General features: G+C 43.3%; 1 protein-coding gene across 2 annotated transcripts in view; it reads right to left on the bottom strand.

Annotated features, from left to right (window-relative positions):
- Positions 1 to 5,479: 5,479 nt before the first annotated feature.
- The window catches only part of LOC121611361 (misshapen-like kinase 1), a 57,345-nt gene continuing 47,525 nt past the window's right edge, over positions 5,480 to 15,299 (bottom strand). For both annotated transcript variants that reach the window (XM_041943903.1, XM_041943904.1), the window contains 3 exons: positions 12,772 to 12,931; positions 12,081 to 12,220; positions 5,480 to 11,512 (listed from right to left, as the gene is read on the bottom strand). In XM_041943903.1, the coding sequence (XP_041799837.1) occupies positions 11,429 to 11,512; positions 12,081 to 12,220; positions 12,772 to 12,931 (384 nt within the window). In that variant the 3' untranslated portion in view covers positions 5,480 to 11,428. The remainder of the gene's footprint in view (positions 11,513 to 12,080; positions 12,221 to 12,771; positions 12,932 to 15,299) is intronic.

Raw genomic sequence — 15,299 nt, 5'->3', positions numbered from 1 at the left:
CACTCCCGGCAGGTGCGCTCGTGTGTCCGGTTCAAGTCTGTTGTTGATAAAACAACAGCTGCCGCTGAACCCTTCATATCAATTGTCTCTCTGTTACGTAACCAAAGGATTTCCAGCAGCGGAAACAAGCTGCATTCACCCAGCATCACTAATCTGTTGCCTGGCAAGCAGTAGGTAGACTGAGACATGCAGGAGGTGGTGGACGAGTTCACTGATGACCCAAACAAGCACAGAAGTTTCATAATGTTGAAATTGTGGTGCAGGAAGGAAGTGTTCCAATTAAAGGGCTACGATTGGGGACGCCGCCAGAGACAGAGCTGAGAAAGAGCTGTGAAAACTGAAGGAGCAGCAGACGAGATATCCTCACTTTTAATCTCTAGTATGTGTCAAGCCTCCAGTTTGTAGCACAGGCGTTCTGTTAAAAATGCTTGCTCTCAAGCCCAAACTGAGACAACCGGGTGACATCACAGTGACATCACCAGGGTTATTACAATTTTGTTAACTCCTCCAGAGGCACAGAAAACATTACACAAGTTTTTTTTTCACTAGCTGAGCAGCAGACCTGAGCTGAACTGAGCTTCATGTGTAAAATCTTTTGTCGCCATTCAAGGTCTGATCCCATCACATGACACACAGCACAGACTGACTGCACCACAGTGATTCACTGATTCTGGCAGTACAGTAACACCACAGCTGTTCTGAGGTGTCATGCATGCATGGAATCTAATGCAAACTGACCACAGAAGTAATATCAATTGAGATTTACTTAATTTCACATACTTTAAATATGTTGATATTGGCCGACCCAGATGTGGAAAAAGCCCAGTACTCCTTGTGTTTTCACATCCACATGTGAACGCGTCAGTCCGAGCCCCCACTGCTCCTGTGGGGACCAAAGTAAGGGGACTGTAGCCCCTGGCTGACCCAATAAACTCCACTAGTGACCTTGAGTCGAGCGTGAATTTGCAGGCTGCTTTTGGTTCCTCGTCCATAATTTAAGAAACACATACCTGCCTGCAGGGTTTATACTTGCCTGTAGCTGAATTGCTCTAATAATCTGTATATATGAATGGACTAATTTCAGATCTGGTTTGAATGAGTACAGGGCCTCTGTGCTGTTGCTTGTATGTTATTCAGTGCCCAGAATGTCCTCTATCAATATATCTCACTGTCCAATGGTCATTAGACCAGTCACAAATGGAAAATCTAAGATTAACACATTAATCAGTTTGATTTCCGTTTACGTCCTAAATTTTTATGTCTGCCTATGAGGACGGAAATCAAATTCATCCTGTGTAAGCACACAACACAACACAGCAAACAGATGTTCAGCCATTGGAGGCGAGTATTTTGACCTGTGGCACACAGCTCTGGAGTTTATGTGTCACTGAAGAATAATGGCTGTTATTTTAAGTGCTGCATGTCCTCCTGGGACGATGTTCATCACCCCACCTGTTCTGCTTCACGCAGGAAAGAGTGGAGAGTGCTGCACTTCCTCTAACATTCAGAGGTTCATATCACCGTGATGTCAGAGGCAGAGCCACCTGTTCTCACCACACAGGAGACAGTCAGACATTCAAGACGAGACATGATGGACGACATGATCATTCAGTTTCCAGTGAGACAGGGTACAGTGTTCAGAATCTGGCACTATAGATGTCTGATTGGGGAGAAAGGTGGAGGAAAACACTGCAAGGGACTCCTTTCTCAGCTGTTGCCATAGAAATATGCTCTTGCCTGCATCATTTTGGCATGTGTAATCTCTTCTCTCTATATATATATATATGAGGTCACATGTATACATGTAGTTCCTGGTTGATGAAGTAGAGCTTTCAGCAGAGAAGAGGAGGAAACACCAACACCTACCCACAAACCCTGTTAAATTTAAACAAACCACCCACTGTGTAATTCCAGCCCTGCACACAGCACCGTGAAGCCTCCAACCAGCAGCAGCTCTCCGCTGTGGACAGATTTAGCAGCAGCGGCACATTCTGGCAGCAGAGCTGGACGAGTGGACCGTGTTGAAATCTACCAGGAGGCAGTCATTGCACAAGTCTGTGAGCTCCTCTTTGATTGACGAGAGACATCAAAATCTATGGAGCAATAAAATCAGCTGCTGCGGGACACTTTGCATCCAGTGGCCAAGTGGGAGAAAAGATAAACCTAACTAAAATAGCTAAAATTGATTTAAACTGCTGCTTTGCTTATTTGCAAAAACAAAACAAGCTTTTCATATTACATATGTTGTTCTTGCTCATGTTTTATTCTCCATTTCTGTTAAACTGCATGTTTGTCTGTGCACAAATTTCACATTTTTTCATGTCCAGCTGTTCTGCTGCACACTGACAGATTTAGTGAGTTACACTACACTGGAATAAATGGAAGGAGTTATTTGAAGTGTATCAATTCAAATTCACTTCCTTCTTGGAAGTTATGGACCCATAAAAGAAAGACTTCTCTATTCACATATATAGAAGAAACTACCAATAACATCAGTGCAGTAAACGTGCTTCCGAGTGGCAGTGAGAGATCGCTGCTTGATTGAAGTACTTCATCAGCCAGTAATGACATAAATAGAAAATCTACCCTCCTCTAACAACAACGCAGAGACTGAGCAGCCATGCTAACAGCTCTGCAGGCTGTACTGAAGCTCAGCAGTGCTTTGACCCTAACACTAAAGTCAGCATGATAACATGCTCACTGTCACAATGAACATTCTGATGTTTGCAGTAACGTTTACCATCTTCACCATCATTTAGTATGTTAGTATGCTAACCTTTGCTAAGTGGCTCTAAACACAAAGTACAGCTGAGGATGATGGGAATGTCATACATTTGTTGGAATCTGGCCATAAACCAGAGTATTGGATAAATTAAACATACCAAAAAATGAGGTATTTAGGTGAATTACCCAATGATGACGTTAGATGAAAAGTCAGGGGATCACTATCTTTGGAGAGAATTTCTGTCCATAACAATAAAAACAGTGTTGATGGAGGCATTCAGAACTCTGTATTACTACATAAGAATCCTGCCTGGTGCAGCTTTAATTTGTGGTTCGACGTGTGATTTCAGAGACACTCTGAGGTATACAGGGAAAGGAGGAATTCCTCCGCCTGCTGTGAGCCCATTTTGACTTTTCCTCAGTTGCGTCATTCACACAAAATCACAAAAAAAAACCTGTTAACCCTCCACCTCCAACTCTCCAATTCTCCTAACTCCTCAGCTTGTCTGCTGGGGGGACCAATTTAGCCCGGACCGGGTCACCTGATCTCCCCGTCTGCCAACCACAGCTGAGCGGCCGAACACAGCGTCATGCAGGCATGCCGGGCTCGCGCTGCCAACCCCCCACTCTGCCACCCACTCAGCCTTGGCTGCTATATCTCGTGTTGCCTCACCCTGCAGACTATATAACTGACACACTTTTTTTTCTCTTCTCCCACTTATACCCTTTAAACTCCCCAACGGATGCAACAGATTTTTCATCCAATGCTCTGATGCAGACACACATGCTCACACACACACTTCAGCCCACATATATGCAGTTACATCATTAGATAGATAGATAGCTAGATAGCTAGCTAGCTAGATAGATAGATAGATAGCTAGATAGCTAGATAGATAGATAGATAGATAGCACATGACACAGCATATAAATTTAGCTGACAGATTATCCCAGCTGCCCTCTTCTTTCTGCCTGCACGACTCATCCACCACATTAAGTCCGACACTGTCTGCAGTATCAATAACATGTTGTATCAGGAGCCTCGTGGCTGTTGAGCAAGGGAATCAATACATTTGATTTGATTGATCACCCTTTGCTTTCTCTCAATCTGAACAAGGAGCAGTACCTATCTCAACAGAGAGCTTTGGATACGTACCGCCAGATGTTTATTTTATGCAGCTTAGTTCCATAGTTTTATCTCACTTTTTTCTTATATTGTTATTTTGTATTTTGTATTGTATTATATTTTTGCCTCCTGGTTTATAATGGTCTTTGCATTTTGTACTTGAAAGTTCCTCTTATTTTGCATGCCCTTGTGCTTCCACCCTTTGAGCTGCTGGAACTGCAAATGTCTCTTTGGAGATTAATAAAGTATCTATCTATCTATCTATCTATCTATCTATCTATCGATAAACCATGACACAGAACATTTCGAATGCAAATATTTGTAGTTCATCTTTGGTCCAGACACATGCAACAAATGTGAAATACGACAGGTTCCTCCACCCTGCAGTGAACGGATCCACTGTTTCTTACAGCTACGTTGAAATTCTAGTGTTGATCCAGCTTTGTGCAAGCCAAACAGGCCTGGTGCACCTTTAACACTCAGCTTCTATCCCAATGTTCTCCTCCTTACCTGTCGGGTCTTCTCCCAGCAGGCTAAATAAAAGAAACGACAACAAATGTATTGATCCAACGGGAAGCGTGAATGATCCAAATGCAAAACCGCTGTGTGACTGTGTGGCCGCCAGTCATGGCTTGGTCGCTGGACGCTCCCTGCTCTGGGCCAGCTGACACACACATTTACACACAAACACACAGAGAGGTGGGGTGTGTGTGTGTGTGTAGGGCGGGGGTCGTGTTGGTGGAATGGGGTTAGCAGGGAATCTGAGGCTGGTGAGGTGGGGGTGAGGGGAGGCCAGGAGGGTTCAGCTGAAGGGGTACTAAAGGGGCAAATATAGAGCGGAGAGAGTGGAGTGTTCATCAACAGTGACAGAGTCATTGCAGAGCAGGAGTCCACGTCCCAGGAAGCAGTGAATGAAGCTCAAACCCGCTCAGATGAGTGCTTCACCTGTTCCTGCGTTAGCTCATTTCAGCAGCTAACGTCAGTCCAAACCAAAGAGGGGTCAGTGTTAACGGACAGAGGCGTCATTTGTGTGAGCGATCTTTCAGGGGTCACTAAAAACAAAGACTGCTGTAAGTTCAGACGATGTCAAAAGAGGAAAATGTGGCTGACGTGTCGGGGCTGGAGGCTCGATGACCTAAACTCATCCAAGAGTGTGAGTCAGGGGCCAGGAAACCTGCGACTGGTGCCAGTGAGTCTTCAGGGGATACTTGAGATGAGACCCCTGGAAATGAGAGAGAGAGAGAGAGAGAGAGAGAGAGAGACCACCGACACAGTGGAAGCTAACCGTGTTCATGGCAAACTCAGCAGCTGACATGAACAAGCAATCCAAAGGCCATCAACTTAAACTGGTTTAGTTAGTGCTGATTGCAGCTGCAGGGAACGCAGACTGTCCCAGTTAGACAGTTAAAATCTTGCCATTAGGAAATGAAAATAACAAAACGCTTCTGCTGATGGTGTTGTAGCAACAAGGACGAGAGTACCGTCTTTTGCGCCGTCGACAGAGGCAGTGTGTTTTAGTGTGCGTTGGTGTTTCTGAGGTTAATCGGATTAAAGGTTTCTGATGAGTCAGTAATGAAATAAAGCTGTGGGTAGATAAATCAGCCCGTCCTTCAAAGCAAACAGCACACCTCTCATTTCAACACTTTTATTGTTGTCTCGCTGTCTTTTGCTTCATTACACAGAAACACAAGTTAGTGTGTGTTCATCTCAAAGCGGGGGGGTACAGTATATGATGCATCAAACATAGGTCCAGTGCAAAAAGTAACACAAAGGATCGACTTTATAATGCTACAGACATGGTTAGGGGGAATATACATTCTTAAATATATATTTATAGAATATTTGGTATTTTATAATCTCAACTTCTCTTTAGAATTTACAATTTACAGTATAAGAACACGACTGTCCTGTTTGTCAGATAACATCAAAAAATCCATATTGCAAGCAGTTGAGTAATCAAGTTAGTCCACAATATACTGACAGTAATTGTTAATGTGTGGCTAAATCTAAACTTCTGGGAAATATCAGTCATCGACAGACAATACCAGTTGAGCATACTGCATATCACTTCATCGTGTTGGTGCTTCACAGTGAGCGCTATCAGGAAGATTCATCTTGCCTGACCTAAAATAAGACTAAAAATCATTTTGGTCCATCTCCTTCACATCCTCACTTCCTCCGTCTTCTTCTCCTCACCATGATCATCTTTGTCAAGAAATTCTCAATACACATGTGCAGTTTGGCGCCCTCTGTTGAAAAGATGACCCCATTACTGACTCTGTTTTCACAAGTTTTTTCCACCGTTTTCCTAAACTGCGTTTTTGATACCAAGGATCACTGCAAGCTACATCTCGGAAAAAAAAAAAATAAATAAGCGAGAGCCTCTTTAAACTTAAAAAACCTAAAAGCAACATCCACATTCCTTATATTACCTGACACTTGACTCGAGCCACCAACTACGTCCTCTAACTCCTTCCTTCGCTTGCAGACCCACTTCCTGCTTCTTCAACGCTCCCGTTCTACATCTCACCCTCCCACACAAACACACTGTCTTTTCGGACTGCCGAGCTCATCCACAGGCTCGTGCTTATACAGAGGCTGCGAAATAACAGTCGCAGAGCTCAAAGCAAAGCTATTTCACCTGTGAAAGAAGAACGAGCATGTTCTTCCTCTGACAATTTTAAAGTTGAATTAATAAGCGTAAACGTTTCTCTGCATTGTGCTTCATCCGACTTCACCAAACGGCAAAAACAGTGTTGGGCCAATTCTGCGGCCTCTTTCCAAGACTCTTGGTACTTTTAAGTTGGTAAAATATGCAAAAGTATTTGATGCGATATAGTTTGTTTATGTTCTGTCTCAAAAGAAAGAGTCAGATGAGCAGCAGTTCAGAAATGAAACAAACAAAAATAAAAGTTTTCCTGAATTGGCTGAAGAGTCCTTCAAGAGACTGGGGATGGACGGAGCCACCTGACACAAGAAGAGAGAGGAGAGATTTACAGAGAGAACAAGACCAGCACAAAGAGCTGGAGAACAGTAAAAGATGTTAGCGAGAGCAAGACAGACGGGTAGAAGAGTGAGTCGAGCAACAGACGCAGAGGGAATGAAAGGCGGCACTGAGAGGAGACGTGTTGACAAAGTGAGAGGAAAAGAGTTGGTGGGGGAGTTGGAGATGTGAGTCACCGCGGGCCTGAAACAGCATCTATCATCTTCTTAAGCAGGGGAAGGTGTGGGTGGAAGTGCACTGATCTCCCTCTCATTAGCAGCCAACAGCTCCAGTCAAATGCTCAGCACAAGAAGACAAAGTGCAGCAGAGGACACAGGAGTGTGTTTCTAACAACCCCATAAAACATACAGTGTGTCTCTGGACTCCAGCTTCAGATGACGAACAGATTAGCACAGATACACAACACATCAACAGGTGCCACAGCTCTCCACAGCCTGTAGGCTGAACTGACTCGTACGTCGCTTGTTAGAGCAGGATGAAGAATGATGCAGAGAATCGGCACATTAGGAGTGATGGATTTTAAGAAAAACAATGCAGAGAAAATAAGATAAAATGTCCTCATAACCTTTGCACTGAGCTAAAAACGTGACAACCTGTTTTTCAATATTGACATACTTCCATGTACTGTCAGTAACGACAAGGTCAAATTCATACATTTAACAAATTACAGCTCATCTGCTAAAATCTGTCGTGGGAATTGCATAACGATGGCAAATGAGTGGTACTAAAACATTTACATTATTGCTTTCAAAAGTGGGGACATGAAAACAAACTGTAACAACATTCTTACAATTTCAGACTTTGTTTTCTGATGGAAGAATTCAAAAATCAGAAATCAATCAAACGGACCAGTCCAAGGCTGATTAATGAAGGGACTAATGTGTTAACTTGTGCTTACTGGCACCATGTGTACTGCTGATAACCAGGAATGTAAAACAGAGCATGTTGGATAGTGGTGTGTGCATGCTGTACATCGTCCATGGAAATCTAAGTGAGAGCTGAACACATGCTGCAGGCTCTGTGGTACTTCAGGACCATCTGGTTTCCTGACCTGTCTGGACTCCGATGGCCAGGATCTTGCTCAGGATCCTGGCCAACCCTGCCGGCGCTGCGTCGGCCTCGATTTTGACAGCCGACCAGACCTCACCAACACTGAGCCCGATTGTAAGCACGACTGCTCCGAGACATAACATTCACGTCTACACTGCATCTGAATGCACTGATGTCAACATCTGTCAGCTGCATCTAAGGAACAAATGCATCTCCAGTGTTGAAAATGTGTAGTCTATGAAAATGCTTCATGTCTTAAAACACAGTTTGTATGTGTTGTGTCATTTTTGTCTTATGTGCAAACTGTACAGAGACAAAAAGTGACACATTCTGCTGCTGCTAGCCAAGACACTTTCTATCCCACGTTAGCTAACAAGTCTGTTCTCCTGTTCGTTTACAGTCCTGTATTTCCAGGCACTGCAGCCATGTTAACTAGCTATCTGGTCTGGTGTCTCAAGAATGAACGATATTTATCCCCAACGAATACTGTAAGAAATTTGGCAAAAAACACTGCAGTAAGAGTCATTATCAGAACATTAATTTTCCAGTTTAAAATATTCTCACAGAACCAGCTGCATTATTTCTATCAGGTCCATTATAAAAACTAAAACTCAAAGTATCACTGAATACTATAAAACATTTGGCGCAATTTTTGATAGCCTGAACATTCAAGAGTAAATACCATATAGAGAATAATGTCACACAAAACGTAACCAAGCTATTAGTTTGAGCAAAATCTGATGACGGAAAAGACAAACTGGTAGAATGAAACTGGATCAGAAAGAAGACAAATTGCAAATTCACATTTGGAGGTAAAAACCAATTATTTCTTCACTTCTACCGAACCCTGCACTGTCTAAAGCATACGTGGAAGCTATTAAATATCCGAACGCCAGCAACATTCAGCTGCATACGCTCTGCTGCGGTTTACTGAGACACATCATTCCTGGGAGGCTGTCAGGCCTCTGTGTGTCTGATGTGTTGGTCTAGTTGGCATCTTTTATATAGAACATAATAATATACAACCAGCTCTGTAAGTTTTTCATCATCATTCTGAATGAAATAGTCAGTTATTATCTGTGAAACATCTTACACAGTCAGATTCAAAGAATATATCAAAGCCTTTTTCTTTGGTTTCTTGCTTTGAAGCTCATTGTGTAAATGACAAAACTATGAAGGAGAACAGAACTATACAACAGGACATCTCCGCCTTCCTCAGCCCAGCTCACTGCACCTCATCAGATCCAGGCTCAACGAAGAAACCCTTTATCCAGGTGACCCATCAAAAACATGTGCATCCCATGTTGGGTAGTGTGAGACAAACCGCTCATCAGTTATATCTTCAACGCTGACTACAGAATGGCTTTAAATGTTCTCACTTCGAACCAAAAAAGTCTGTTCAAAGGAGGATATATTACAGAGAGCATGTACAAGCCGGCCACTGTGCAAAGAGCCTGACTCATACACGTTAGCAGAAAGTCCACCACAAAACAGGATTCACATGGCATGCTGTTCTTTGATCAACACTTGAACCAGGTCGGTAAACCTGAACAGGAGCCTTCAAGTTCAAACACTGAGCTTTCAAAGATGGCGCAAACAACATGTACGACCTTTGTTCTGGGATGGAATTTCACATTCAGGAGCGTTTCATTCTGTACACACACATAAAGATGGCTTGGCAATTAGAAAATATTTAGAAAACAGTGCATCTTACTGATTATATACATCCGACGCTGTACAAAACAGATGCAGAAAATCCTTCTTAGCCTGTTACTGTGGAGCGCTTTGTATCTCTACTTGTGAACATCAGTCTTACTGCAATTCCTGCAGTAAAGTACAAGGCTTTAAGGTCCTTATTATGGAACATTAAGACTAAAACGACATGGTCCGGATCTGTGGTGGAGTGAATGCTCAAACGGGGACCTCAGAGGCCTGGTGGGGTGCTCAAACCCTCGCAACTCATTTCAATGTGTGCAACTATCCCAAGAGATCATTTTTGTCTAATTGTCGACTGATTTCAGGCTACGCAGAGAGCAAAGTTGACTTCCAGCTCATAATTAGGGACAGAATGATTTAATGAACAGTTTTAAGTTAATGAACTGTCTTCATGGCAGTAATTCGATTCTGACATTTGGCCTCATTATAAGGTTTGCATGGGTGGTTTATTTTACAGCTAAGGATACAGTTAAAAATAACTGATGTTACCCTTCTCTCAAACATATATCGTTTGCTAGTGCCTAATATAATACTGTGTAATAATGCTATACGGATATCAACAAAATAAAGTTTCAGAACAGTAACTAACTGATGTGTTTTGGCCCCTTGATATTTGCAAACAGCAGTGACAAAGAAAACGAAACAGGGCTGAAGGCTCGTAAATAACACTGCTGAGGTACTGGAGGCAGACAACACAGATGGACCGTGGATCTGGAAAGTGATTAAAGAAAATCATTAGGAAAAAATGGCAAGCGACAGCACCAAAATGTGGACTAGATTCCAGTAGTTGTCCTACTTAGTCCACATTTTGGCCCCAAACCTGTCTTAGAAATGCCCAGATGATGTCCATGGATCAAATGAGCTTGATGACGGACTTCAGATCTTCTAGCTTCACTCCTTTTTAAACACATATTGTGCTTGCATGAAGACAAACCAGACGGATGAGAAGGAAGCATTACTCCCCTGGTCTGTACTCTGACAATAATTATCCACATATGAAGACTTGACTGCGTCAGATGAAAGGAAGCAGGTGATCCAGCAACACACCACAGCCAGGCATTGTCAAAGCACATATGAGTGAATAAGTGATATACACATGATAAGCTGATACAACAGAGTCCTTTAGAGAGAGAAAAGGATGGATAAGCGATCCTGGAGAGACGAGCAAAGTGAATGGACTGCTGTGGTCTCCAGAGCTGACAGACGAGAGGAGGGACAGGATGCTGAGGCCAGGTGTTGACCGATGGTCTGCGTTCATTAGGAATCACAACACAACCAACTGAATCAAGCATCGGTTTGCTTCCAGGTAGATGTGGATACACCAGGACACAAAAAGGGCTTTGCTTGCTGCCACACTGGTGCAGTGATGGTTTTCAGGCTGAATCCTACTGGGAAAGACTCCAGGTCACTCGCTCGCTGTGCTGTTCACAGTACAGATGCTGACACTGCTAGTTGTACCTTTTCACGCCTCCGTGCACGGGCGCGGTGGCAGTCAACTACAGCTCTTTTTCGCTGAACTTCAGGTCCGGATTTGTGTGTCGCTGCAGCTGCAGGAGGGATGATTCAGGCGTCAGTATTCAAGGAAGGAGTGATGGATTCATGCACCTCTGCAGCAGCTGGAGTTATGATCGCCTCAACTGTGAATCCGTGCGCATTTACACTGAAACTGGCTGAAAGAAAGCTGATTCTTTAATGGTGTCCACTATCCACGGAGATGAACGTCAGTCAGCACGAACATAAAACGGCATCCGGGCCAGAACAATGAGGGCAGACCCCACCAGTTGATCCCAGAATAACAGGTCGAGTTGTTACCAGCTGAACAGCGAGTTCTGTCCAAGAGTCATGAAGTAAATCTGACTGCTGCCTCCTGACTGCACTGAGGCAAAGAAGACCTGCAACAGGAGAGACACGCAGGTTCAGGAATTATGTCAGAAGTTTACAAAAATTCCAGAAATACAGCTGCTGTGGCTTTGAGGTCAGACTGTGGGAGAATCTTAATTCAAGGTCCAGTTATTAGATTACCTCTAGAGCTTTAAGACAGACAACTAAACTCAAGGGCCACTTGCTAGGTTTCTTTCTTCAGCCACATGTCATGGCCTTCTTCAGCAGGTGGAGTTTGTTCATTAAGATGGTTCAGCTGTCATCAGTATGAAACTTTGGTCACATGATAACAAAACAACTCCATCTAATGAGAAAGGCCATGAGATGTGGCTGAGGAAAGAAACCGAGCAAGTGGCCCTTGAGTTGAGTTGTCAAACTACTATTTTCAAGCTCAATGTGTCATTTTGTTTTCAATGCTTACTGAGGCTTTAGAAAACATACATTAATTCAACCTTGACAGAAAACAGGAAATGATGAAGAAACTAAATAAAAATGAAAAAGTGGAAGATAAACAGTGCTGTATGCATAATCAGAAGATGAATTCATGAAATCAAACTTGTTTATGATCTAATCTCCCACCTTGTCGTTCCTTTCACACAGGAACTTGAGCTTCTGGGCCTTTTTGTGCATGAAAACTCCCTCCAGGTTCCCTGTGTTGGCTGACCTCAGCTCTATGGCCTTTTCTCCCCAACCCATCACCTGGTTAGACTGAAGGTAGGCTGGAGAGAGAGACAGAGACATAGGGGACAAACGTATGAGGAGATGGAAATAAAATAAAGATGCTTACAGACTGTAGGAAAGAGTAGTGAGTATATGAGTAAATATATTCCCTACAGGCACTCCTTACTAGAACAATGATCCCTTGATGCATGCATGCACACATGCACAAGCATGACACAGACACACAGAATCACTACCACCTTATTTTTAGCCCACCCTGCCCCAAATCTGTCTTCATAGAATCTGGTTCAGGGCAAGTTGTCAGTGCCCAGGACAGCTGCTGATCTAGAATCAGTAAGTCAGACAGCATGCCACTCTCATGCCATTCAGCAGTAAGTTAAGAGTTCGATCCTGTTGAAAAGACTGATATCTCAGTTTGGAAATGCATTATGTGTGATTGTTGAACGGGCAAATCCACACAGGCACACTGTGCATCTGGTAGTTATACAGAAAAAACTCACTTTCGTGCTTTTTGCGTGTGTTGCTCTTTCTGTGTTTGCAGCGATATGTGTAGCCCTTGTGTGTGTGTGTGTGTATGAGTGAAACTTACCGACTGATGCAGGCATCTCCCCCCACTGCAGCACTGTATCCTTGGTGATGCGGCCATAGGTGTCAATGTAGACGCCTTCGTCTTCATAGCAAACCAGAACCTCTGTTCCAGCGCTGTTCGGCAAAATGATGATGGCATGGGGATGAATGGAACCCTGGATCTATGAAACAAAGACAAACCACACTTTGTTTGGACACTACTTCATACAAAGAGCATAATAAAGGTACATCTCTGCTATAAATAATTCACAAACTGAGATGCACCAGCATCCGGCCGAATGTGACAGCTGACCTTAAAGCCTCTTTTATAACATTCAGATGTTATCTAACAATGTCTTTCAGCTGTTTAAAAAAAGAGTGACGTTCAGTTCTTGGGTCACCACCAATACAACCTACCAATGTTAAGAAAGTGGAAAGGTACAAGACTACAGAGAATGTGCAAAAAGAGAAATACAAAAACACTTCAGAGAGGGTCAGATGGGATTTTCTGAGGAGAAAGAATCTTCTTTCAAAGATGAGCTTTAGCCATAAAACTGAAGTCCCTGACTAACTGGTTTCATTGTAAATTTCGGTGGCATTAAGCAGCAGGTAACAAAACCCCAAACAGTCAAATACTAAGCACCAAGTCTCATCTAACAGAGATTAGATCCAGCAGCCACTATCTGAGGTGAAAAAATCAGCTCAGAGACATTTCTCTATCTAGATGGGAAACATTTCTCTAACTAGCTCAGACACATTTCTGTATGCATCTTACCAAATCAGAAACATCTATCTAACAACAGCTCACATCTTAGCAAACAGGGAATCCCTTCAGCAACAAAGCTCCTCCGAGGGAGAAAAAAAAAAAAAGTTAGGCAGTGTTTCGCGATGCGTTACAAAAGGTGGGTAATTGTCTTTATGCGAGTGTTTCATACATTACCAGAGGCTGAGCCACCACAATCCTGAGCATCAGAACAGGCATCCACAGACGCAACGCAATCTTAATCCTCTGCCTTGGAATCAGCATTGTTACATAGTTTGCAGGCAACAATGGTAGAAGCTTGTGTGTGTGTGTGTGTGTGTGTGTGTGTTTCTTTGAGTGGGTGAGCGTGTGTGGCTTAGGCTTGTGCTAGTGAATAGGTGAATTGCTTTTAACAGTGATGATGAAATAAAAATCCATGTTGTAAGTGAATGTGGTTACTGTTGATGCAGGTGTGTGTGTGTGTGTGTGTGTGTGTGAAAATGTGCACAAAAGAAGAGAAACTGTGTGTGTGTGTGTGTCTAAATGAGTGTGTGTACGTATCCTCAAGAGTACTCAAAGACAGTGAACCATGAGGATGTCTAAGTGTTAGTGAGTGGGTTTAAAAGCGCTCTGTTGCTGTGTGTGTGTGTGTGTGTGTGTGTGTGTGTGTGTGTGTGTGTGTAAGGAAGAGTGTCGAAAGCTTGACTGTGTGTGTAAGAGAGAAAAGGAAAAAGGGAGAAAGATGCTGGAGAGCTGAAATGATATCGCAGCAGCAGTATAAGGCACCGGTGTAGTCAGCAGCTGTGTGCGCGCTCGGTTAATATACCAGAGGAGGAGTGAGAGAGAGGAAAAAAAAAAAAAAAAAACAGGAGCGAGAACAGGTCAGGACACACAGAGTTAATGATCGCCAGAGAAGGAGGACAGGAGGGATGTATTTTTAGATGTTATTTCTCTTTTTCTCTACCTCTACAGCTCCAGCTCCCCCATGCATATAGAAAGTAGCACAAGTTAAGGGTGGCTGGGGCTGTGCGTGTGTGTGTGTGTGTGTGTGTGTGTGTGTGTGTGAGTGAGGGAGGGAGCGAGAGACAGCGAGGGCAATAAAACTATAGACCCTTGCTCAGAGGCAAGAAACACATGTGAAAGAAATTTCCTACATCCAAGTGAATGTTAGTGAATCACAAAGAATCCCCTCACTCTCGGAGATCCACACGTGTCTCGTCAGCTGACAAAATGACAGCCGGTCCTTAAACTCTGTCTTTTTAACAGTCTACGTACAACATTACCTCCAAACTTCCAACTTGTAACTATCCAGTCACTAAGTCTTCAGGCTGACCTCTGTTTCTTGAACTATGGCAAAGATCCAAAATGAGGAATTGGCTTCATCACCACAACCTCAAAAAAACTACTGAAAAATGATTAAACCAGAGAAAACATAGGAACCTTGTCTCCTGCTCCAACCACCCACTCAACACCATATATATGCTCAGTATGTAAAATCTAGTAAAGTCCACAACAGTACGCGAACCAATACATCAGGAAAGGCTTCAGAAATGCTTCATTTTTAATGCTTTGTCATATCCTGAGCCTCAAACCTCTGTAGCTGTTGTTAAAAACATATTTATCGCGATGTGTCAGAATGTGAGTGTGGATATGACTCACCGGAGGCTACAGCGAGTTTTACATGCCCACATACAGCAGAGGAGAGAGGAAAAAAGACCTGCTCCATCTCTAATTGCACCAGCAGTGGGCGATTTGTCCACATTTAAACACACAAATTCAGCTGCACAAAGCTTTTCGGAGATGGAAAA

Source organism: Chelmon rostratus, chromosome 9, assembly GCF_017976325.1.
Source record: "Chelmon rostratus isolate fCheRos1 chromosome 9, fCheRos1.pri, whole genome shotgun sequence".
Classification (NCBI taxonomy): Eukaryota; Metazoa; Chordata; class Actinopteri; order Chaetodontiformes; family Chaetodontidae; genus Chelmon; species Chelmon rostratus.
This window is presented reverse-complemented; position numbering and strand designations above follow the sequence as displayed.